This window comes from Antechinus flavipes, chromosome 2 (genome assembly GCF_016432865.1).
Source record: "Antechinus flavipes isolate AdamAnt ecotype Samford, QLD, Australia chromosome 2, AdamAnt_v2, whole genome shotgun sequence".
Classification (NCBI taxonomy): domain Eukaryota; kingdom Metazoa; phylum Chordata; class Mammalia; order Dasyuromorphia; family Dasyuridae; genus Antechinus; species Antechinus flavipes.
This window is the reverse complement of record NC_067399.1, coordinates 205,492,347-205,515,639: the sequence shown is the minus strand read 5'-3', so window position 1 is coordinate 205,515,639 and position 23,293 is coordinate 205,492,347. Positions and strand designations below refer to the sequence as shown.

Below are 23,293 nucleotides of genomic sequence, written 5' to 3'. Positions count from 1 at the left end.
CTCAAGGGGAAGGGGTGTGGAGCTGAACTTGGGCACCAGTGGGTCAGGCTGAGAAGGAAGGAGTGTGGCCAGTGCCAGGAGATGGCTGGAGAGAGAACTGAAGGCAAGGAGAAGTCGAGAGTTGGAGGTCATAGTGAGGACAAAGAATAGGGTTTGCAGTAGAAAGGGAAAAGGGGGGGCAGTGACAACGTTTTGATCATATAAGGGAATTTCAGAGTTGGTGAACAAGGGAATGGCATTTACAAATACCCCTTCTGATTATAAAGAAAAAAGACTGAGTGTCTAATGAGGCCCTGTGATGGATGGCATGGAGAATATGACATGGTGCCAGACCATGTTGAATATAATCTAACTGGAGAAAGAAGGTAGAGCCATGAAATTGTTCCTAAGTTATATAGATCAGAAAGTCATGTTGATTATTTTTAAAGTTGGAATTAAGAAAATATCCTTTGTCTAGATAAGTATTGGATAGATATTATTATCTTTACTAAATAACTTTCCTATGTGTTTAAGGAAAATCAGTCAACAAACATTTCATTTAATAAGCTTTTATGTACTAGGCACCGTTCTAGCTTTTGGAGAAACAAAAGACAAAAATGAAATATCCTTGTTCTCGAGTAGTTTACCTTCTGTGGGCTATGGAGGGGGGAAAGAAGGCATGAAATATATATATACAAAGTAAATACAAGTTATTCTCAAGTTGAGGAAGTTGGGAATAGGGACTGATAAAAGAATCACATCACTCCTCTCTCTCCCATAAATTCCAGTGGCTCCAGAGCACCTCCTAGATCTAATACAAAACCTTCTGTTTGACAGTCAAAGCCTTCCAAAAGCTAGCCCCCTTCTACTTTTCCACTTCTTATACCTTCCTCCCTAACACATTACTCTTTGATCCATTGGCACTGGCTTTCTTGCTGTTCTTCAAACAAGACACTTCAGTCAGCTCCATACATTTTCTCTGCTGTCCCCCATGGCTGGGAGACGTCCCCTTTGTCTCTGGCTTCCCTGGCTTTCTTCAAATTCTATAACTAAAATGCTATCTTCTATAGGAAAGCTTTCCCAATCTCTCTTAAATCCTTTTCTTAATTATTTCCTACCTATCTCATACATAGCTATCTGCACATATTTGCTTGCCTTTTGTCTCAATAGAATTGTACTCTCCTTGAGGACAGGGGCTATCTTTTGTCTCTTTTTGTATCAGGTACATATTTTTTGGTGTGCCAGGTACATAATATTTATTAGCTATTGATTGACTGTGGATTATCAAGAAAGACCTCTTAGAGCATTTGTCAATTGGTCTGAGATTTCAAGGAAGCTAAGGACTCTGAGGCAAAAGTAGAAAAAAGCATGAGTAATAGTTTATGAAAAAGGTATAGGAAATGGAGATAGAATCCCATTCAGAGGGACCGATTTGGCTGGATTAGAGTGATATTCAATAAAGCTAGAAAGTTAGGTTGGGGCAAGATTACAAAGGCTTTAAATGACAAAGGCAAAGGGGATGCTTAGTTGATACTACAAGTACTGAAGCTTTTTGAGCAAGGAAATGTCGTATCACACCTGTGCTTTAGGAATATCACTTGACAGCTATGGGGAAGATGGACTGGAGAGGAGACAAATGGGAAGCAAGGAAACCAATTAGTAGCTAGTACTTATGTTGTGCCAGACATTGTGCTAAGCACATTACAAATATTATCTAACTCGATTCTGACAATAACCCTGGGAGGTATTGCTATCCTCAATTTTAATTGAGGAAACTGAGGCAAACAGTAGTGTCACCCAACTAGGAAGTGTCCATGGCCAGATTAGAACTCAGGTCTTCTGACTCTGGGCAGCTAGCTGGCCCACTGAGCCTAGAGTCAGAAAGAATCATCTTCACAAGTTCAGATCTGGCCTCAGACACTTCCTGGTTGTGCAATCCTCAACAAGTCACTTAACTTTGTTTGCCTCAGTTTCCTCATCTGTAAAATGAGCTGGAGAAGGAAATGGCAAACCATGCCAGTGACTTTGCCAAGAAAACCCCAAATGGGGTCATTTAGAATCAGATACAGATGTAAAACAACTAAACTTCTAACCATAGGTTCTGTGTTCACCTCACCACCTAAATTAAGAAGCTATTATAGTCACTTAGACAAAAGTGATAAAGGGCTGAACTAGAGTGATGGCTGTGTGAGTATAAAGACAAGGACGACAGCTACACAAAAGGTCATGAGGTAACTATCAACAAACCTGGGTAACTGATTATGAGCAATGAGATAGAGCCAAAAAGGTCATTGCTGGCTATCACTAGAACTGTTTTCTACATTCTTTCCCCAAGCTTCAGAAGCTGTGTTGTTCCAATGTAAACTCAAGAAATCAGACCCACAGAAATATCTTTTCCATAGTTTCTGTAATGTTCTGATGGTTTGAAAGTCTATAGCTAGACTAAGCTATAACTGAAAATACTTAGAATTTGGTCTGTGCTCACTCCCTCTATTTCTTTTCCTTTTTTTAAAGAAAAATCAAAAAGAAGGTTATTATGGTCTCGTGACAAAGGGCATCTCCCATCTGACAAGATGTTTGTCAGTAAAAGGTCACTCCCTCTATTTCTATAAGCCACTGAGTGGATGTAGTAAGATCACAACAGGACAAATTATTAATTTTCCTTTTAGGGCCACGGCTCACTTTGCGTTTAAAAGAGAATTGAACTAAATGTTTCTCCAAAATCAAAGACAATTCTTTTAGAGTTGGATATCTTAGTTCAAATATTTTATATATGATTGTTTCTCAAACAAGTCCTAAAGTGTCTGTCCCCACAGCACTGGTGAAAAATATGGCATGAACATATGGATAGATACACAACCAAACTTACACAATTCCTTATTTATTCTTTTAATATAATAAAAATATAAAAATTTCTAAAAACCAGGTATAACCTTAATGCTGAAATGGTACTGGGCAAAGAGTTCTGGCTCTGGAGCCACAAGTCCTAGGTTCAAATCTCTTGTACTATCCCCTTTCACACTTACCCCCTTGGGCCTCATCCATAAAATGAGAGAATTAGAAAGAACTCTTAAGATCTCTTCCAATTCTAGATTTATGATCCTAATTTTTTCCTCTTATTTAATAACGAATAATACTACATTTATAAAATGCCTACTTCTGGGCTGTTTTAAGAAACGTTAATGACTTTATTGTGAATGGGAGAGAATGAGGTTTCAAAGAAAGTGAATCTCAATTGTTTTCAACCTATCTCCCCTTCCTGCTGATAACAGGGCTTTCTGGACTCTGTCCTATGCTAAGTCTCTCTACATTTTAAGGAGAGTAGGGTTCTCGATCTAGAGCTAGAAGGGATCATAAAGACCCATCTCTAACCTGCAGGGGATTGATGAGCCCCATTATTAACAATTCAGTGTGGTGGTTGTGGTGATAGTGGTGGTTTGTGTGCATGAGTGCATGCAGATCTGTGTGTGTGTGTGTGTTTGTGCTTGCCTATTTCCATTAACTGATTTAATCTGGACTTGATAAAAGATCAGTGACAAATGCTGAATGTCTGAAGCTCAACACTGTATAAGAACAAGGTGGGCAATTATCAGGATAGTTTTTCCTTGTGCTATAAATATGACAAATAGAATACTATCCTGCGAAGATAAAGTATGATCAGTTGAGGCTTTGGTTTTCTTTACTGAAGTCATATTAAAAAAACTCTAACAGCAACAGAAAATTTTATGAGACATTGCTATTGTCTTATGGGACTAGCTTTTTGTTGTTGGTTTATTTATTTCAATCATATTTGATTCTTCATGACCTCATTTGGATTTTCTTGGCAAAGATACTACAGTGGTTTGCCTTTTCCTTCCCCAGCTCATTTTACAGATGAGGAAATTGAGGCCAACAGGATTGATTAAGTGATTTGCCCACAGTCACACAGCTTGTAACTGTCTGAAGCCAGATTTAGGGATTAGTTTAACATCTCTAAACTTTTTTTTTTCAAACATAAGTATGTATCATCTTGGCATAAATTCAAAGAAAATTAGAGAATCTACCCCAATGTTCATATGGACTATTTGTGCATGATCTGTGTCAGTGCATTCTAAACTCTTATTGGTCTGATCAGGCACAGTCAGACACACTAACTTGACTAATAGAGCATTGTCATTTTGGTCCTCTTCGAGGACGAATAACAATAATTAATCAAATTCAGCAATTCCCTAATTAGAAATTTTTATGTATTCAAATTCTTGGTTAAAATAACTTATTGGTTTTCTATTGTATTTTTAATTCAATCAAATACATAAATTCAAGGAATTTTATAGTGCATCATATAGCATACATCAATATAACATAGGACTAATGATCCAAATAAAAAACACCAAGTTCAATCCTGGTGGGTTTTTTTTAAATTCTTTTGAATATGAACTAAAAAAGCCTACTTATATACATGGCTACTTAAGAATTATTACAATAAAACATAAATTCTTATATAATTAGAAATTTAAATATTTTCTTAAAATCTTGTAAGCTAAATGGGTACTACTAAGTGAAAAAATGTAAAAGATGGTTTGTTTTTGGAAAGTCTGATAATCTATACATATCTGTTACAAAGGAGTGCTTCTATTTGGAAGTGGATGATAACTTAGTGGGAAGTGATAGGCAAGAAGAATAAATCCATAAAACTTTTTTTTTAATGCAAAGAACAGTATTTAAAAATGTACAAAAGGACACAAACAAAAAGCAATTTTGTTGCTGTCTTCTAAAAATGTTTATACATTTATGAAAACTGTAAGCCCAAAGCCACCTGTGTGTGTCCACACACACCCACCCACCCACATTATATGTAACAAAAGTTCAAAATGTTTTATATAATCCTCTTTCTTGTTCTTTCTATATTGAAATGTTTATGTTCCTTGATTATAACAGCCCAAAATTTAAAAAAGAAAATAAAAAATATATATTATATACAGAATTACTTACAGCTTCCATTAGACCCTTCAAAGTTGGTGTCTTGAGCATCAGTGCATCAAAAACCTCCTCTGACTCTTTTCGAACATAAAGCAGTACTAAAAGTCAACATGGAGAAGGCATGGAGAGAAAAGTGAATTTCATTGACATTTTTCACCCTCCATAAATACAGATGAAAGTAACAAATATTTATGAACTAAAACTAAAATAAGAAAAATATTCACTACTATAGTCAATGCTCATTAGCCAACACAAAATACACTTTAATTTATTCAATTTTCAACTTCTTGTTATTTTTTCTTAACAGTTTCTTTCTTAACAGTTGAAGAAAAAAATTTCCAACCATAGAATAGATATGGAAAACCTTTGTTCCTAGGTTTTCATTATGGCAAATCAATCACTCATTCAACAAACATCTATAACACATACCAGGTGCTGTGCTAGACACTGAGTTACAAAGACAAAAATGAATTGGTCCTTGTCTTTAAGAAACATACTTTATGGGAGAAAAAATATGTATATATAAGTATGTGCAAAAAAAATAAAAGGTAATTTTGGGAGACAGACACTAATATCTGCAGAGAGGGGAAGATCCAGGATTCCATTTTGAAGGAGGTGCTTTATTTTTGAAGAAAAGAAGGATTCTAAAGTGCAGAAGTCAGGAAGAACAAACTCTAGGTATATGGGACAGCTTTACTAAGGCACGGGGATGAGATTTAATAAATTTAAATCTCACTGGGAACTTATCAGTATGAGTCTTTCTGGAAAAGGTAGAAGTAAAAGCCTGGCAATAAACTAGATAAAAAACCCTCAAATCCATAGGTGGCTGTTTATAGCCTCTAAATTACAGGATTATAAAGAATGCTTATAATAAGGCCCTTTCTCTGGGTACCTGACTGAATATTAATTTAGATTAATAAATTTTTTATCATTTGTGATAGAGATGAGAGGAACAAATATTTAAAAGGAAATACAAATTGATTAATGATATAAATTTGAAATTCTTCTCTTCCCTCAAAATTCAAGTGCCATATAAGCCTTCCCTCATCCTCTTCAAATGTTATCCCCTTTCCTTAAATATTCCTGGATCACTTTGTCTTGATTTCTCACTTGCTCCCATCCTATCTCTTTATTATTTTTATTTTACTTTTAATTAATTAATTAATTTGTTTACTTATTTATTATTTTTGATCATTTCTGATTCTTCATGATCTCACCTGGAGTTTTCTTTCCAAAGATAATGGAGTGGTTTGCCATTTCCTTCTGTAGCTCATTTTACCGATTAGGAACTGAGGCAAACAAGGATAAGTGACTTGCCCAGGGTCATACAATAAGTGTCTGAGGCCAGTATTGAACTCAGGCTGATGAGTTGTTCTGGTTGGTTCAGTGTTCTATCCTCTGTACCACTTAGCAAACTCCACCTTCTATTATACTATTATATATGTTTCATTCCCTCTAACAGACCATAAACCCCTTGAGAGCAGGGCTTTGCTTTTTTTTTTTTTTTCTTTTTGTTTTGGTTTTTACCTCTAGTGTGTACCTAGTGTCTTACATAAAGAAAGAAACTAATTAATTTTGTTGAATTTTACTCAAACATGTAGTTTGAATTTGAGGCTACTGGGCTAGTTGATTTCTTAAAGTTCCTTTTAGCTCTGAGTTTCCCTAAATCTCCATTTTCATATATATAACACTACTAAACCTTTCAGTTTTTTCTTCTTTAATGTATATTGGCTGTGGTAGTGAATATGTTCTGTTTTAATTTTAGTCTATAAATTATTCTTCTCTATCTTCTTATTCAATGTTTTGCATTAGAAGTGTATAGTAAGTTTTTAATATTTTTTCCCACAGAAATTATTTTAAAAAGGGAAAAGTATCACTAAGGATTAAAAATATAAAGTGTGTGTTCATTCATGGACGCCCTTTCCTGTAATCACAAATAAAACTTCTGAAAGATGGGGAGAGAGGGGAAAAGAAAGTGCTAATAAATGTAGGGAAACTTCTAATACTTCTAATCTTCACATTCCCTTTTCTCTTAATTAACCTAAAATGATAAAGCACTGAAATAAGTGTCCCAGTCCCTGTGATTATTCCCTACTGGGATTACAGCTGTGGAACAGCTTTAATTACTGTTGGCTATTCTCACTATCAACATTTCACCTGAATGAAGAATGACATTCTTCTCTGAAGGGCTTTAACTTATCTAATATTCAATAATAACGCCCCTTCCCATGATTGTGTCAGCATAGTCAATGATTTAGTATCTTTGAGCCCTCACAGTGCTCAATCCTGTTTTGTGCAGGCATCTGGCTTATGCTTTACTATAAAATGTTCATTCTTAAATACCAATGGAACTTGTAGAAAAAACAAGGTTATGACTTAATGTCTGCCTTCAGAGAGACCTCTTTTCTTCTCAGTAATAAATCCACTGCTGAACTATAAGATACTAGCAAGCCAAATTTCAGTTTGATATGCTCAGAAGAATCTATAAAGAACAGTTCCAGATTCAAGGAGAATGAAAGTGTGGTAAATGTTCCTGTTGTGTCTGTGGCATTCTTTGTTATTATAATTAAAACATCAATGGGATCTTCAAGTCACATGCTAAGACTTAAGGTACCATATAAATTCAAGCTATCATTCTCATCAGAGAATGACAAAGGTGATTTGTAACATATAAATCAGTTGGCTAAATCTCCCTTCTGAAATAAAATATCTATCACACAAGTAGAGCAAACAAACCTCTCTTTGGTTCTTCTATCCTGGTCAGTTTAGTAGGAGGTGTACTAGTAAAGTCATCTTCAGTTCCATATGGTCCCCTTTTCATGTTAGATCTGAAATTAACCCAAACTATATTGTTAGTGGTCTTATCAATAAAACAATTATCAATAACAATAATTTACTGAATGCTTAGCATGTGCAAGGCATTGTAGCAAGAAATTTGGTTCCTGAATTCAATGATCTTAGAAAACAACATTTACATATGTAGAAAGATAATCAATATCAGATAATAAATGATGAGTGCCAAATGAGTTGTATAGAAAAATATTAGCATAATAATAAAAATTTAGATCTGGAAGAGATTGTAAAGTCTCTTGCAGTTTTAGCTCAGATGAATCTAGTCTTTTCTTCCATTTTATGGAAGATGAGGAAACTGAGGCAGAGCATCCAAATTCATTCACTTATTTAGTGACAATGCTGGGACTAGATCCTATATACCCAGACAATGGCTCCAATGCCTTTTATTATCACAAAACTCGGACTTCCCTAAAAGGGATAGATAACATCTGTGTGGAATGGTCAGTGGAGATTTCTTTAGAGAAGGCAGAATTTCAGTTGGACCTTGAAAGATGGACATTTACCAAGGAGGAAAAGCCATTACAGGCAAGGGAAAGGACACAAAGAAAGAAAGGCTAAGGTGCCAGGTGCTTGGGCAGAAGTGAGTAACACAACACTACTGGAATAGAGAGCACGGGGTTTGGAGTCAGAGGACCTGAGATCACATATCCTAGTTCAACCACATACTACCTCCTGTGTGACTTCAGGATCACTCAATTTCTTGGGGCTCAACTCTTCAACTATAAAATGTCAGGGTTGGACCAGATAATCGCTAAGGTCTTTTCCATCTCTAAATCTATGATTCTATGAGTTTAAGGCTAGAAATGTAGGTGGAGGACAGACCATAAGGAGCCTTGGGTGGCAAATTAGAAAATCTGGCCTTTATCCTTTTAATGGAGAGCCTTTGAAGGTTTTCAAAAAAGAGTAGTCATCAAAAGAGTAGGCCAGGAGACAGAATGGATGCTCTGAGATGCTAAGTCTTACACTAAGATGGCAGCAAAGGGAAAGGAAGGTTGGAGAGGGACATAACAAAAATCAGGTAGTGAGAAAGAAAGAGACAAAGAAGACTCAAGTTTTCAGTTTGGGAAGCAAAGACTGCCCCTTCATAGTTATTTGGGGCTAGGAGGGAAGTACGTTTCATTTAGATTCTTATCCAAAGAATTGGAAGCAGGAGAAACTTGAAGTGGGGAGATCAATTATGAGAACACTGAATTTCAAAAGAGAGGTGGTAATGACAACTTGAACCAGAGTAGTAGTTTATGTGAATAGAGAGAAAGGGATAGATTTAAAAGTTGCAAAATAAATAACTAAAAGAATGGCTGAACTCTGGCAGAGAGAGAAATTCAGAAGCAGGGCAGATCTGAAGGGAGAGAGAAACAGAAACACATACAAAGATTGAGTTTTTAGATATTTAGAGCTTGAGATATTTACTTTGGAATGTCCCATAGACAGTTGTAATGAGAGATTGGAGCTCAAGAGAAATGACTGGAAATATCAATTTGAGAGTCATCAGCAAAGAAGATAATTAAATCCATACAGCTTGATAAGGTCATCAAGTAAGACAATGTAGAACAAATAGAAGAGAAATAGGACTCATATACCCACAATTTGGTATGGATGATAATCCATAAAAAAAAGACCAAGAAGAAGCAATAAGAAGACAGGAGAAGAGCCAAGGAAAAGCAATGTCTTAAGAACTAGAGAGAAGAAAGTATGTGCAAAAAAGTGGTCCAAAGTACAGCTGTATGGAGGCCTACAACATTTTTGGGTGAGGCCTGAACCAAACTAAAATGTAATTTGGAAATATTTAACAAAATTAATAAAAATACAATAAAATATTTTTAATGTGGCATTTAAAAAGTTAGTCACTATGCAGTCTACATACATCTGCAGAGAAAATTACGTACACATTAGTGGATCCTACCTCTTTGAGTTAGACATCAATGATCTAGTATGTCCAACATTGTAGATAGGTGAAAAAAGATGAAAATGGAGAAAATGCTCTAAGGTTTGGCAATTAATAGATCATTGATGATTTTAGAAAAGGCTGTTTCCATGGGGTCATAATGTTGGAAGCTGAATGTAGTGTGTTTAGAAACAACTAAGAGAAAGTAAAGACAATGAGTGTATATAATTATTTTAAGGAGTTTTGTCAAGAAATGGAGGAACAACTTGGGATGACAGCACGGTAGAATATAACGAAGTGTTTAAGGATTAGGGAGAATTATATATGCTTGCAGGGACCAGGGAGAGATAAAGAGATTGAGGTAATGGTTGAAGTCACAAAAGATGAGCTAGACCTCAAAATAACCTTAGAAGCCATCTAGTCCAATTCCTTTTTTGCTATATATAAGCTAACAGGCTCAGAGGGATGAAATGGCTTCTCTGAAGTCACATAGCTAATTAGCATCATACTTGAAAATCAAACCCACATCTTTGACTTCTAATTTAAGTGTCTATGCTGTCTAAATGAAGAAAGAAAAGTGGGGAGGCAAAAATTGATGATTAGGAAAAATCCATGTTGATAGAGTATGAGAAGGAAGAAGTACCAGTAAAGGAAACAAGATTTGAGAGAAAAAGGAAAACCTGAATATTGTGCATTGTGGAAGGCAAGAAAGGGATTTGAACAAAAGGATAGTCAACAACATTGAATGTTGCAAAGATGTTAAGGAGAATCATAATGAAGAAAGAGCCCTACTAATTCTTAAAATTTTTATTTTACAAATAAAATTGGTTTATTTTGGTTTCTGTAGAGTAAATCAGAAGAGCAATTGAGGAGTATTCATGAGAGGGGCAGTGAAGAATCAAGTCTTGGATAATAAACTCATTGGGGAAAAGTTTGGCAATGAAAGGAAAGAAGAAAAAACACATTAGAGAGAGAAACATGGAATGAATATTCTACTGTACCCCACCCCCAATAGCACATTTTCTCTGCCAAAGAATAATAGATTTTTTAAAATTCTGAGAAAGTCTAATGTTCTAACCCATCTGTGTAGTTGTTGTTATTCCAGTAATAAAGACATTATATTCTTTACAATAATAATTTTTAAAATCACTAAAAACTTTTTTGTATTTGTATAATAATCTATGCTATATGCTTTCATTTCTTCCCAGAATCAGAACATTTAAATATTGCAATTGTGTGTATCATGTGTTTTTTTTGGCAAACAGTGCTGGTCAAAAGAGCATTCATTATAACTAGGCTCATTGGTAGCAAGGAGCAAATGGCACTGGAAAAAGTTAAGCTCAAGTCCAAAGGCAGAAGTTTCTTTGGGAAAAGAAAGGGAAAAACCAGGAGAAAGGGAACAATTCCCAAATGTTCTAGATGTGGCTCTACAGAACCAGAAAGTATTGATTGTCCAGCAAGAAATGGTGTCAGGAGTTTCTGCTTCTTCAGTTTTTCTTATAGATTAGCCATTTCAGGAATGAAGAGTACTTGAGGTAACTATAAAATTCTGGTTAAAAATAACTTTTCTATTATATCGGGGGGAAAATCAAATGCAGCCTGAGACTTGAAGTTTATATGCCTATGATTACATAATTAGCAATAAGAAAATTCTGCCCTACTAAAAGAGAAAGACTATCATCTTGGATACCTGTATGTTCTGCATTCTCAAGATGGTTTGAATTCAAAATGGCAGGATAAAGATGTCATAGTAAGAATAGAAAGAGCATTGAATTTGGAATCAAAAGATTTGAGTGAATCACTTAGCCTTTCTGGGACTGGATTTCCTCATCTATAAAATGAGGAGACTGAACTAAATAATCTCAATGATACTTTCTAATTCTAAAGTATATAACCTTAATAATACTGAAAAACAAAGCTTACCCTTCACCTTCCAGCTCCTCTGAGGCAATAGGAAGTACCTTTAGAAAAAAATAAAATAGGATGTTTTAAAATACTCTCAAAATATGCATTTTAAATGGAGTTTTATTAAACCAAAATATAAATAGTTTTGGATTTCTGACCAAATGGAATCAAATTTCATTTAATCTGCTCCCTTCAGATCAAATGCTTATGGACCTCATCTCCATTTGCAGTCTTTTCCAAACATTTAATTAGAAACCAAATGTGATGATATGTGATCATTTAAAATAAGCTAGACACAGATCAAATGAAATGCACCCTGTATTTCTAAGAAAGATAGGTATTTTTGAGATGTCATGTTAGTTCTATTTAATATTTTTGAAGGGCTAACTCTTAAAAGGGAGTCAAATTCCTTTTAGTTTCAGTTTCTACTTAAATATGAATATACTGGACTAGAAAAGTACCTACTTATAACAACATTGAAAGCATAAATAACAGAATCAAACAATATCCCAATTCCCCTAGAAGACTTGTCACCTACGTGAGCCCCACGTTGAAGGTTGGCAAAGTGCACATCAGGGATAAAGAGAACAGGCTGAGTGTCAAGATCAATAAAGGGCTTGAAGATTGTGATATCCATTCTTTTGTGGGATGGAAGCAGAGGCACTTTAACATCAAGACCTGAAATAGAATAGGTGGAAGAAACAAATTTTAATAGAAAATATAGTACCAGGATGTATACTACACAATATTCTGTATCACTTAAAAGAAAAAAGAGGTATGTTATCGCACTTTTCATATTTAACTTGTGGCACAAGTTTCAGTTTTGAGGACTAAGATAAACTGGTTTATAAATAAGGGAATGTGCAATATCCAAAATCTAAACCAAAAGTGTAACTTTTATCAAAGTTAAGAGAAAAAGTAATAATAGAAACAACAAAAGAAAACAGACCAAGTATCCTTCCTTATTTCTGAACAATTAGAAGAATTCTGAACAATTAAAAAAGGGAACAATTAAAAATTGTTATAAATTTCTGAATAAGACAGAAAAAACCTTTAACCTCAGCTGGCCTACTATGGCTCTTCACCTTAAAAATAAACCAAATGCAAAAAAGAGCAACAGATTTTTCTTCCTGCTTCAAAAATGTTAAAAATATACTAACCATTGCTACAATCCTAGCCACACACAAAGGCGTCCTCTAAAATTCTATTAGGAACCTTCAATGAGGAGTGGTAATTAGAAAATCTTCAAGTAATGTCTGCTCAAATTAAAAATACTTAAATGCTTAAAAACACACATACTGGTATGGAAAACAACAATGAGAAAGCAGCGGTGTTTCTCTCCCCTTCCCATAGGTAGACAAAAAGTTGTGTGAAACTAAAAACTAGTTGTATAAAACAAATAGAAGAGAAAGCATGATGTCCTATCCCACTCTCCAGAGGCTCTTGCAAACTTTTGCATTCTTTTTCAAAGCTCTCATGGCTTCCAACCTCCCAACTTCTCAGGTAAGAACTCGACAGCTCTGAGGTCCTGACACTATGGATCACACTCTAGTCCTTGATATTCTCCTATCTCTATGTTTTCCAAACACTCCTATCCTCTGGTTCTCCTATCTATCCTCCATCATGTCTTTGTTGGATCTTCAGTCAGTTTCCACTTGCTAACCATTGCTGTCCCACAAAACTCTGCCCTGGGGCTTCTTCTCTTCTCCTGCTTTGTTACTTCAATGGATTAAGTTAGCATCTCTATACTGATAATAATCAAATCTATGTATCCTCTCCTCCTCACCCCCTACAATCTCCCTGGCAAACCTCTAGTTTCACATCTCTGATTGCTTATTGGACATCTTAATCTGGATGTCCTGTAGACATCTTAAACTCAACATGTCCAAAAATGAACTCATTCTTTGCCTAAAACTTCTCTTCCAAACTTCCCTTACTATTGAAGGCACTTCCTTTCTCCCATTATCTCAGGCTCATAACCTAGATATCATCCTCAATTCCTCCTTGTTTCTCAATCCCTATATCCCATATGTTGCCAAGGTCTGTTAATTTCACTGTTGAAACATCTCTTAAATATGTCCCTTTCTCTCTTGCAATATTGCCACTATCCTACTATAAAGTCTCATCTTCTCATTCTTGGACTATAACTTATTATTTGCTCTGCTTGCTTTAAGTCTCTCCCCACTTAAGTCCATCCTTCATTCAGCTATCAAAGAGATTTTTGTAAAACTTAAGTCCAACAGCACACACATATATACTGACCCCTCCAATGATTTTCTATCACTTCCAAGATAAAATATAAAATCCTTTATAATCTACCTCCCACTACCTTTCTAGTTTTATACTTAATACCATCTTCTCCCTACTATGTACTATTTGATCCATTGTAAGTGACTTCCCTGATGGTCTCCAAACAAGATGCTTCATCTCCCAGCTCCAGACATTATCTCCCATATTAGAATGCTGTCCCTCTTCATCTCCGTCTAATGGCCTCCTTCAAATACTAGTTAAATCCCATCCTTTTACAGGAAGCCTTTCCCCATCCTTCTTACTTCCAGTGACTTCCTGGTGTTGATTATTTTCTATGTATCCTCTATAAAACTTGTTCATACATACCTGCCAGCATATTTTCTTCCCCACCAGATTGTGAGCTCTTCAAGAGCAGAGTTGTCTTTTGCCTTTAACTCTGTATCTCCAATACTTACCTTAAAATAGTGCCTAGTATATAGTAGACACTTAATAAATGTTCATTTAGTGACTGATGTGAGTTAGAATACCTAAGCTTTAGCCTTGATACTACCTTTGTGATTCCAGCATTCACTAAGCACTTTGGGCTTCAATTATTTAATTTTGGAAATGGGATAACAGCACGTGAATTATATTTACTAAAAGCACTGTTGTAAGAAAAGTGTTTTGTGAAACATTAAAATACTACATAAAATGAGCTAATAATATTGTTATCATTATTATTACCCATGAAATGCCCAAGCAGAACAACTGTGGAACCTACAGGTGTCAGCGCATAAAAATTTCCATCAAGAGTTAAGAAACTTTTTTAAGTTGTTAGTTTAAAAAGTAATAAAGATATGTGCATATGCTGGAAAAAAACTATATACACATCTATATGTATGTATCTTTTCTGTGGTTCCTAGTCAAGTTAATGATGCCTCAGTTTCCTCATCTGGAAAAGGAAGCAGTTTACATCATCACTTGTCTTGACCAGGAAAACCACCCACAATTGTGTTGTCATTTGTTTTTGAGGGGCCGATAACTGTAGCCACGGTTCTGCCTGGGAAATGAAGTCTTAAACTTTTAGTGGAAACGTTTCTACTTACAGGCGTTCAACTGGGAGCTGGGGTCAGTACACTTGCCTTTTCTTTTGCTTTGTTTTCGCTCTTCATCCCTGATCTTCCGTTCAGCTCCCTATCAGAGTAGATAAAAGATGTTATTGTCTGTCTAGTCTTCTCAAGAAAAGGTCTCACTTTATTTTTAACAAAGGAAAATGCAATTTCCTTTTTGAAGAGAAGTGTCACCATGTGACCTATTTTTGAACCTAAAAATTTATTTTATTTTAAAATAGTCCACTAAAGCTTTCAAATTTGTTTATAAAGAAAACAATATTTCTGATCAACAGTAGATCTTCCAATGTTATTACATTCAGCCAAAATTGGAGATTTCAAAACCATTTACATTGATCTGAAATCTGCCATCTAGTAATCCATGGACTTTGATTCAGTCCTCTGAGCATGACTTGGTTTCTTGATCTATAAAATGAAGGGATCAGAACATATAATCTATAAGATAATCTTTTCTACTTCTAAATTCTATGATCCTAAACCCAGAATAACTATAACCCCTTCCACATGAGAATCCATCAAGTTTTGAAGACAGTTATATCTTTCTTTATTCTTTTGATTCCTCCTCACTTCTAATCTTAATGTCTTTTCAAATTTTTTCCAATTTCTTCAACTGTATGACATTTATAGATCCCTCACTATCCTAGTCATTTTCTTTAATCCTGTTTAGTTTTTTAAGATAACTCCTTAAAGGATACCTAGAACTGGATATGATCTAGATATAATTTGATTTTTGAAAAGAACAGTGAGACTATTACCCTCCTTGTCCTTCACTATGTATATCTTTTTATCTCTGCCTACTTGTTCACTTACTAAACATTTAAAGTGACTGTTACCCAAGAGATTGTTATGCAGTGACTTTGCAAGGATCACTGAGGCTTGGTATAATATAATTCATGACTACAATATAGCAGAGTAAAAGTATATTTTCAAAGGAACAGATTACATAAAAAAGGGTAGTGGAACATCATCAAGAAGAAATGGTAGTGAGCTGACAATATTCAGTAAGAGTTACAATTAATAGTTATGCCCTTGACAAAACAATTTCATTTTTGTTAATGTACCTGATAATATTAAAATAATATAGCTAAAAACAAACAAAAAAGAGCTATCTCTTCAAAGATTTTCAGTCAAAATCATATTTACTTTCAAAAAGCTAGAAGCACTCCAAATATGTTCATCAATAAGTGAATGGTTAAGTAAACTGTGGTACATTTGTGTAATCAATACTATAAAGAAACTAAAATTGATAAATATGACAAATCCAAAAGAAATCTGAAAAAATAAAATAATGCAAAGTGAAAAACGAAGTAGAACCAGTAGAGCATACATTATAATCATTTGAGGAAAAGTGAATAAAATGAAAAGATTAAATAATGCAAAGTGGGGGAAAAGAAGTCACATCAGAAGAATGGAACATACACTATTATCACTTAGGAAAAGTGAATGAAATGAATAAACAAAGAATGCTGATAAAGTTTTAGAAGTAATATATCTTCTCCCTACCATGCACTATTTGATCCATTGTAAGTGATGTTGAATTTATTTTGAAATTAATTTAAATGTAAATGTAGTTTTTAAATTGATGTTTAGTATTGTTTCTAATTAATTATTTAATATTTTTAAAAAGAACTTATACTACCCTGAGAATATCCACAAACAGAAGAGGAAAGTACAGTGAGAAAACATTTGTATAGTAAGGACAGAGAAAACAGAAGTGACATTGTGATAGGTGTATACTGTCTTCTTAGGAGAAGTATATTTAAGAGCACTTGACCAGAAAGAGGAAATGAATTCCTGAAGAAGATCATAAGGCAGGCAAAGGTATATGATAGAAATGGAAAACTGTTGGAGCCTTTTTTTTTTCAAGAACAATAACAACAACAACAACAACAACAAAAAACCAGAAGAAATGTAGAGAAAACAATGAGGAGAAGTGCCATTCTGGATAAGATTCTGACCAAGAACCTAAAAACACAATTGGTATCTGAAGGAGAAAATGGTCATTATGTCTTGACCCAGAAATTATCTTAAATGCTAGATTTTGGAAAGAAAGGATTTAAAGGAGGTTAAAAAAGACAAATAGAATCATATTTTCGAAGATACTATAAAAGTCTGCTTGAGGGGCAGTTAGGTGATACAGTCGATAGAACACCAGCCCTGGAATCAGAAGAACCTGAGTTCAAATCTGACCTCAGATTCTTACTAGCTGTGTGACGCTAGACAAGTCATTTGTTTCTGATTGCCTAAAAAAATAAAATAAAAGTCTGCTCAAGAAGAAAGAGAATATTCCCCGGAAACAGAAACACATAACAAAGAAAGAAAAGGTGAATGAGTAGGATTAAATAATTTCTAATGTCCTACAATGCTGTGATTCTGGTATGATTAAAATTCTTTTTTCAATACTGCCCCTTTCAATTGAATAACATCTTTTTTTTCTCCTTCTCTAGCCTTTTCTTTAGAGAAATAAAGGAGAGATATACACAAGTGTTCCTATATCTATATTGTAAGTTTATTGTTATTATTTTCCCATAGGAGTTAAATTTATAATTGGAGATTGTATTCTTAACCAAAAATATGGCATCAAACAAATCACAGAAATAATGTGTCTTGAAAACAGATAAACCCCTGTAATTATTTAAAATAGTAAAAAATTATAGACAAAAGTTCTACAGGATGGTTATAAATGTACAGAATATGATTATCAAAGGTAGAAAGGAAACTTAGAAAACTATGTCATCCAAAATTTTCATTTTATAGAATTAAAAAAGGAAGTAGTATAGAGAACAACTTGTCCAAGATAACATAGGAAGTTAATATCATAGCTACTCACTTAATGGGCAACTATAGTATACATATACATATATGTTTTATAAATAAATATGTATGTATATATAATATGCATATGTATATGTGTGTGTGTATGGATACATACATTCATAATCTTCTCCTTCCAATTTTTTTTTCTTTAATGATAAATCTGATCTATAAATTAATATATTCTTCAAGATACTTAAAAATAATGCTTGCCTTTTTGGAATTTATTTTTAAATAACATTATTTTAAACTTCTATTTTAGGTTTTTTTACACTACAGTAAATCCTATATATTACATTTTTTGTACATTTTTTGGCAAAGCAATTGGGGTTAAATAATTTGCTCAGGATCATACAGTCAATAAATATTAAGTGTCTTAGGAAGGATTTGAACTCAGGTCCTCCTGATTCTAGAGTGGGTTATGCATCTATTGTACAATCTAGCTGCCCTATAAACACTATTTATAAAAGAAAAAAAAAAGAAAAAATTCGAAAAGGTCTGAAAACAGCAATTTATGCTGCACGCACACACACACACACACACACACACACACACAAATCTGTTCAAAAGGGAGAAAATGGAGAAAAAAGACAAGTTAACACAACAACAACAAAAAATGTGGAAATGTTGTGATATACGTTTAGTCCCCATAGTATGCTCTCTAGATGCAGATAGTTCTCTCTATCACAAGTCTATTGGAATTGGCCTGAATCACCTCATTGTTGAAAAGAGCTACATTTATCAAAGTTGATCATCGCGTAATCTTATCGTTGCCATGTACAATGTTCTCTTGTTCACTTCAAACATAAGCAATTTAAAGGGACTCATTTTCTTTTTCAAAAAACATTTTGTGGATTTTAAATTAATTTCTTCCTTTTGTCTGGATAAATTTCCCTGAAATAATCAGCTTCATTAGAAACTATCAAACTGACCTGACAATTGCTCTCAATAACTAAAAATAGCTTGTTTTCTCCCACTTGGCCACTAGATTCCATATTAGCAAATGTGTAAGTGTTTTGAAGAGCAGATTAAAGATAGTGAAAATTCAAATGTAGATAAATCTGTATTTGATATTTGGAAGTCTAGGACAAACATCTAGTGAAATTGAAAAAAAAAAAGGATAAGGGCTTTAATAATTGTGATAAAATAGAAAGAAACCACTATGAAGATTTTTCAAAATAAAAGGTCTTCTAGGCTATGACTGTAATGTGCTATCACTGAACTGAAGAGCAATTTTTTAAACCTCAGATTGGTCATGTTAAACCAAAGTTTTCCTCCCCTTGTGATATAAAGTTAGTGGTGAGTGTGCAAAAATATAGTTAATGGAAGGTATGATGTCCTGAGTTCCTACTATGGGAGCTCTTATCAGGGATACTTTGAGACAGGATTCTTGATTAGATATAAGTTGTCCTAGATGACCTTTGCATAGCTTCTGGTGCAGAGATTTTATGATAGGAGACCCCAGACTTAAAGTCTTGCCTTTAGTTTAGACTTTATTAAAGTCATTCTCTTTCAAACCATTTTGCCCAAGGTCATACAGGTAGTGAAAGGAGACTAAGCCAGGACTTGATTAATTATACCCTCCAAAAAAGGCAGTTCACATTAGGACATTATCATACCCACTTTTAATTATCATACTGTCTAGAGACACAGTCAATGTCTGAAATCAGTTTTAACTAATTAGACCATGTTACCTAATTAGAATGGAGACAGGAGTGCTAAAAGGACTTCTAAAGCAAAAGGGATGTGTGTGTGTGTGTGTGTGTGTGTGTGTGTGTGTGTGTGTGTATGTGTGTATGTGTGTGTGTGTATTGGCAGAAATCAAATTCATGAATGGCCAAGTAATGAGTAGGAAAAAACTTCAAAAATCCAACCTACTTTGACATTTAAAATTAAGAAAACTAAATATATTTTAGATAATTACTTCAGTTATCTAAAATGGCATGGCTCAAGTAATCAATGTAAGAGTCTTTTTATATGGTTACAACTGAATTTTACATTAATTCAATCCAATTTTGACTCCAGGGAAAGTTCTCTGTGGTAAATGGACTTCATTAAACATTTTCTCCCTTATGGAGGGCCAGAGAAACATATAATCAGGGATAGCTCCTGCCAAATCTCCACTTGTTGAGGGTCCAAATTTTCTTTAGTTTTCTCTGAAATATTCATTTCTTCTCATGCAAGAACAGATTTATAATAATGATGCTCCATCCAATCAAAGTACTACATAGCTAAAAGGAATATTTTCAAAGACATAGTTTCTCTTTTTTGACTTGCTAATCATCAACGAAGTAGTCTATATTAAAAAGTATATAGATATTTTAATACTACAAGAAAAACAAAATAATTCTAGAGGATGACAGTGACTCCATGTCTTCTTTGTTATTGAACACAGAGGCAGAAGACTCAAAATGTGTATTGAGTCAGCATGAACATGGGAACATGGAGAAGTGGGATAATAAGCATGCAACATGAGATGAATTTATTTTCAAGAGAAGAATAAGGAGGCATTTAGAGTGTTTCATAGAAGAAAAGAGGTATAATAGAATTAATCTAAGTTAAAAAAAACTTTAATTATCAATTAATGTTTACTGAGTATCCAGAAAATATAATGAATATTTGTTCAGTTTCTGTAGGATATGAGATTCATAGGAACTAAAACCAGAGCACAAAGAAATCAGAAAGGCATCTTTAAGACCATAGAGAATATTTTCAAATTCTGTATGTGTTAATCCTGGGAATAATATTTTCATTTTCATTAAGGATTTCACCTAAGACTAAAAAATTGGGCTTGAAACTTCTGAGAATATTTCTTTTTTATGCTCCCTGGGTGGCTTCTAATTTCAGAGATAATATTACTCTCCTTATATAACACAAAATAGGGCATTAGGGGATCAAAAGATTCATCCTTTCCTTCCTTCCCATCCCCTCACCTGTTCTCCTGACACAAATGGATCTGAATTTCCATGAGAGATGTAAGAAAGAAAAAAAATTTTTTTTTGAAAAGTACTTTTTACTTTTTGGGAGAAACAACACACAAAAAAATTAAATCAACTTTGATTTAAATCTTTTGAATTGTTATTTGGCAACTCTGAGGCTGCACCAAAGAGGACAAAATGTGAGGATTGCCAGTGTGGAAAGGGTTAAGGAGAAACAAGCACACTAATGTTTTGTTAGTAGCGATATGAATTAATCCCAACCATTCTGGAAAGCATTTTGGAATTAGACTAGGGAAAAACCACTATATTTTTTACCCAGGAATCCTACTTCTAGATAAATACTTAGCAAAATGTAAAAGATAGAATAAAGGATCTCACACACATCAAAATATTTGTAGAGGCAGTTTTTGTTGTTTCAAAGAACTGAAAAATCAATTGAGGAATGGCTAAAAAATTTTGGTGTATAAAGGAATTTTACTGTAGTATAAGAAATAATGAAATTTAAGACTGAAATGCAATATAAAAAATGTATGCAAACAATGCAAATGAAGTCAGCAGAACCAAGTAAACAGTATGCACAATGATTTATTCAGTCATTTTTTACTTCTCTTGAACCTATTTGAAGATTTCTTAATACAGACACTAAAGTGATTTGCCACTTCCTTCTGCAGCTCCTTCTACAAATGAAGAACTAAGGCAAACTAAGACAGGATTAAGTAACTTGCCCAAAGTGACACAAGCACCTGAGGCCATATTCCAACTCAGGAAGATGAATCACCCCGACTCCAGAGCTAGTACTCTATCCACTGCACCACCTACCTGCCCATACACAATGACTATAATACTGTAAGGGAAAGAACAACCAAAAAAATGAATCTGAATGCCATATAATGGTCAAGATCAACTCAAAAGGAGAGAGGAAACACATTCCCTGTCTTCTTACAGGCAGCTGGGTAACACCACAGTGCACACAGGGCCAAGCCTGGAGTTAGCAAGACCTGAGTTCAGATGTGACCTCCCATACTCACTGGCTGTATGAACCTGGGCAAATTGCTTAGCCTCCATTAGTGGAAATAATAACAGCATGTACCTCAAAGGGCTTATTTGTTCCCACAAATAAAACATATTTGTAAAGCCCTCAGCTCAGTGCCTGGAACATAGCAAGTGTTATATAAATATTATTAAATATTATTCTTTGCAGAGATAAAGGACTATGTGCAACACCGTGTATGTGTATATATATATATATATATATATTGTACAGTTGGTTGATATGTTGTCCAGTTATGTTGATCTGCTTTTCCCCCCCTCTTTTTAAATTCTTTCTTATAGAAACAGCTTTCTCTCTCTCCCTCTCCCTTTCTCCTTCTCTCTCTTTCTCTCTCTCTCAGAAAGGGAGACAAGAGTTTTAAAAAATAAATAAATAAATTGATAGTTGTAACAAGAAACCTCAGGAGTACTGATCATAAGGCATCACTAGAAGCAAGCCACACATTTTCTTACATATAAAATTATGTGCAGTTTTCTTCAATAATTATAATAATCCAGTCTTAGTTAAACATCAGTAATGCTTTTTAATGATTTGGGATATTATCAAGTTTTTATTACATATGATTAAAATAAACAAATGGATTGGAAAGCAGTAAGGCTGCAATAAAACCACATCAGTGTTCCCAAAGCCATCCTACCATGAATGGTTAGGATATCTTTTTTCGCATTCCAGAATCATTACCCTCATATTTCCAAAATAACATACACAATGAACAAAAATGCCTTCTAAATCTTGTGACTAACATTCATTTAGAAAATTAAATTAAATGAAAAATTAAATTTTCTTCTGTTCATTTCAACCTCTCACTCAAGCAGTATTTATCACCTACCAAGTACAGAACACTCTGCTAGGTGCTGGAGCCATAAAGACAATAGGGGAACAGTCCAGTATCTCTGCCAAGAAAACCCACGGGCTGTGTGGTCCACAGGGTTTTGCAATCTGGCTGTGACTGGACAACCAAACACACAGAAACAAATAGAATCAAATGCATCCTGATAACACATACGATTAGAGAATGCACTCCTGTAATCACGACTGATCACACAATCATGAGAAACAGCATGGCACTGGGGGGAGAAAGCTGCCCGCAAGGTCAGGTAGAACTGAGGAAACTTAAGGCGATGGGTCCTGGGCATAGCCCTTGGCTTCTTGGCATTCCAAGTAACTCTTTTGATTTTCTTTTGGTGAGACATTTGGGTCACACAGCCAGGAAGTGCTAAGTGTCTGAGGCTAGATTTGAGGCTGGTGCCCTAACCACTACACTATCTAACTGCCTCTCAGGTGAGTCTTTAAGACTGTAAGCTGCATAGCCCATACTGATCTACGTTAGCAGAGGTTCTTTCATCACTCAGAGTTCCCTATCCTTATAAGTTTATAGGTCCATTGCAAAATAAAATTATATAGTTGTATTAGATAAGTTACAAAACAAAATACTCTCTAAGGAATGAGAAGGTAATAGAAGCATTCCCTTAATAAGGATTTTGCACATCTTTTTATATGATTCTTAATAGCTTGGATTTCTGACCAAAATGCAAGCTTTTAGGTGTCC

The 23,293-nt window shown here is 34.4% G+C and overlaps 1 protein-coding gene across 3 annotated transcripts in view; it reads right to left on the bottom strand.

Moving 5' to 3' along the window:
• GRHL1 (grainyhead like transcription factor 1) overlaps nucleotides 1–23,293 on the bottom strand; it is a 77,389-nt gene that overhangs the window by 4,026 nt on the left and 50,070 nt on the right. For all 3 annotated transcript variants that reach the window (XM_051976108.1, XM_051976109.1, XM_051976107.1), the window contains 5 exons: nucleotides 14,917–15,004; nucleotides 12,120–12,259; nucleotides 11,600–11,637; nucleotides 7,675–7,766; nucleotides 4,951–5,036 (listed from right to left, as the gene is read on the bottom strand). In XM_051976108.1, the coding sequence (XP_051832068.1) occupies nucleotides 4,951–5,036; nucleotides 7,675–7,766; nucleotides 11,600–11,637; nucleotides 12,120–12,259; nucleotides 14,917–15,004 (444 nt within the window). The remainder of the gene's footprint in view (nucleotides 1–4,950; nucleotides 5,037–7,674; nucleotides 7,767–11,599; nucleotides 11,638–12,119; nucleotides 12,260–14,916; nucleotides 15,005–23,293) is intronic.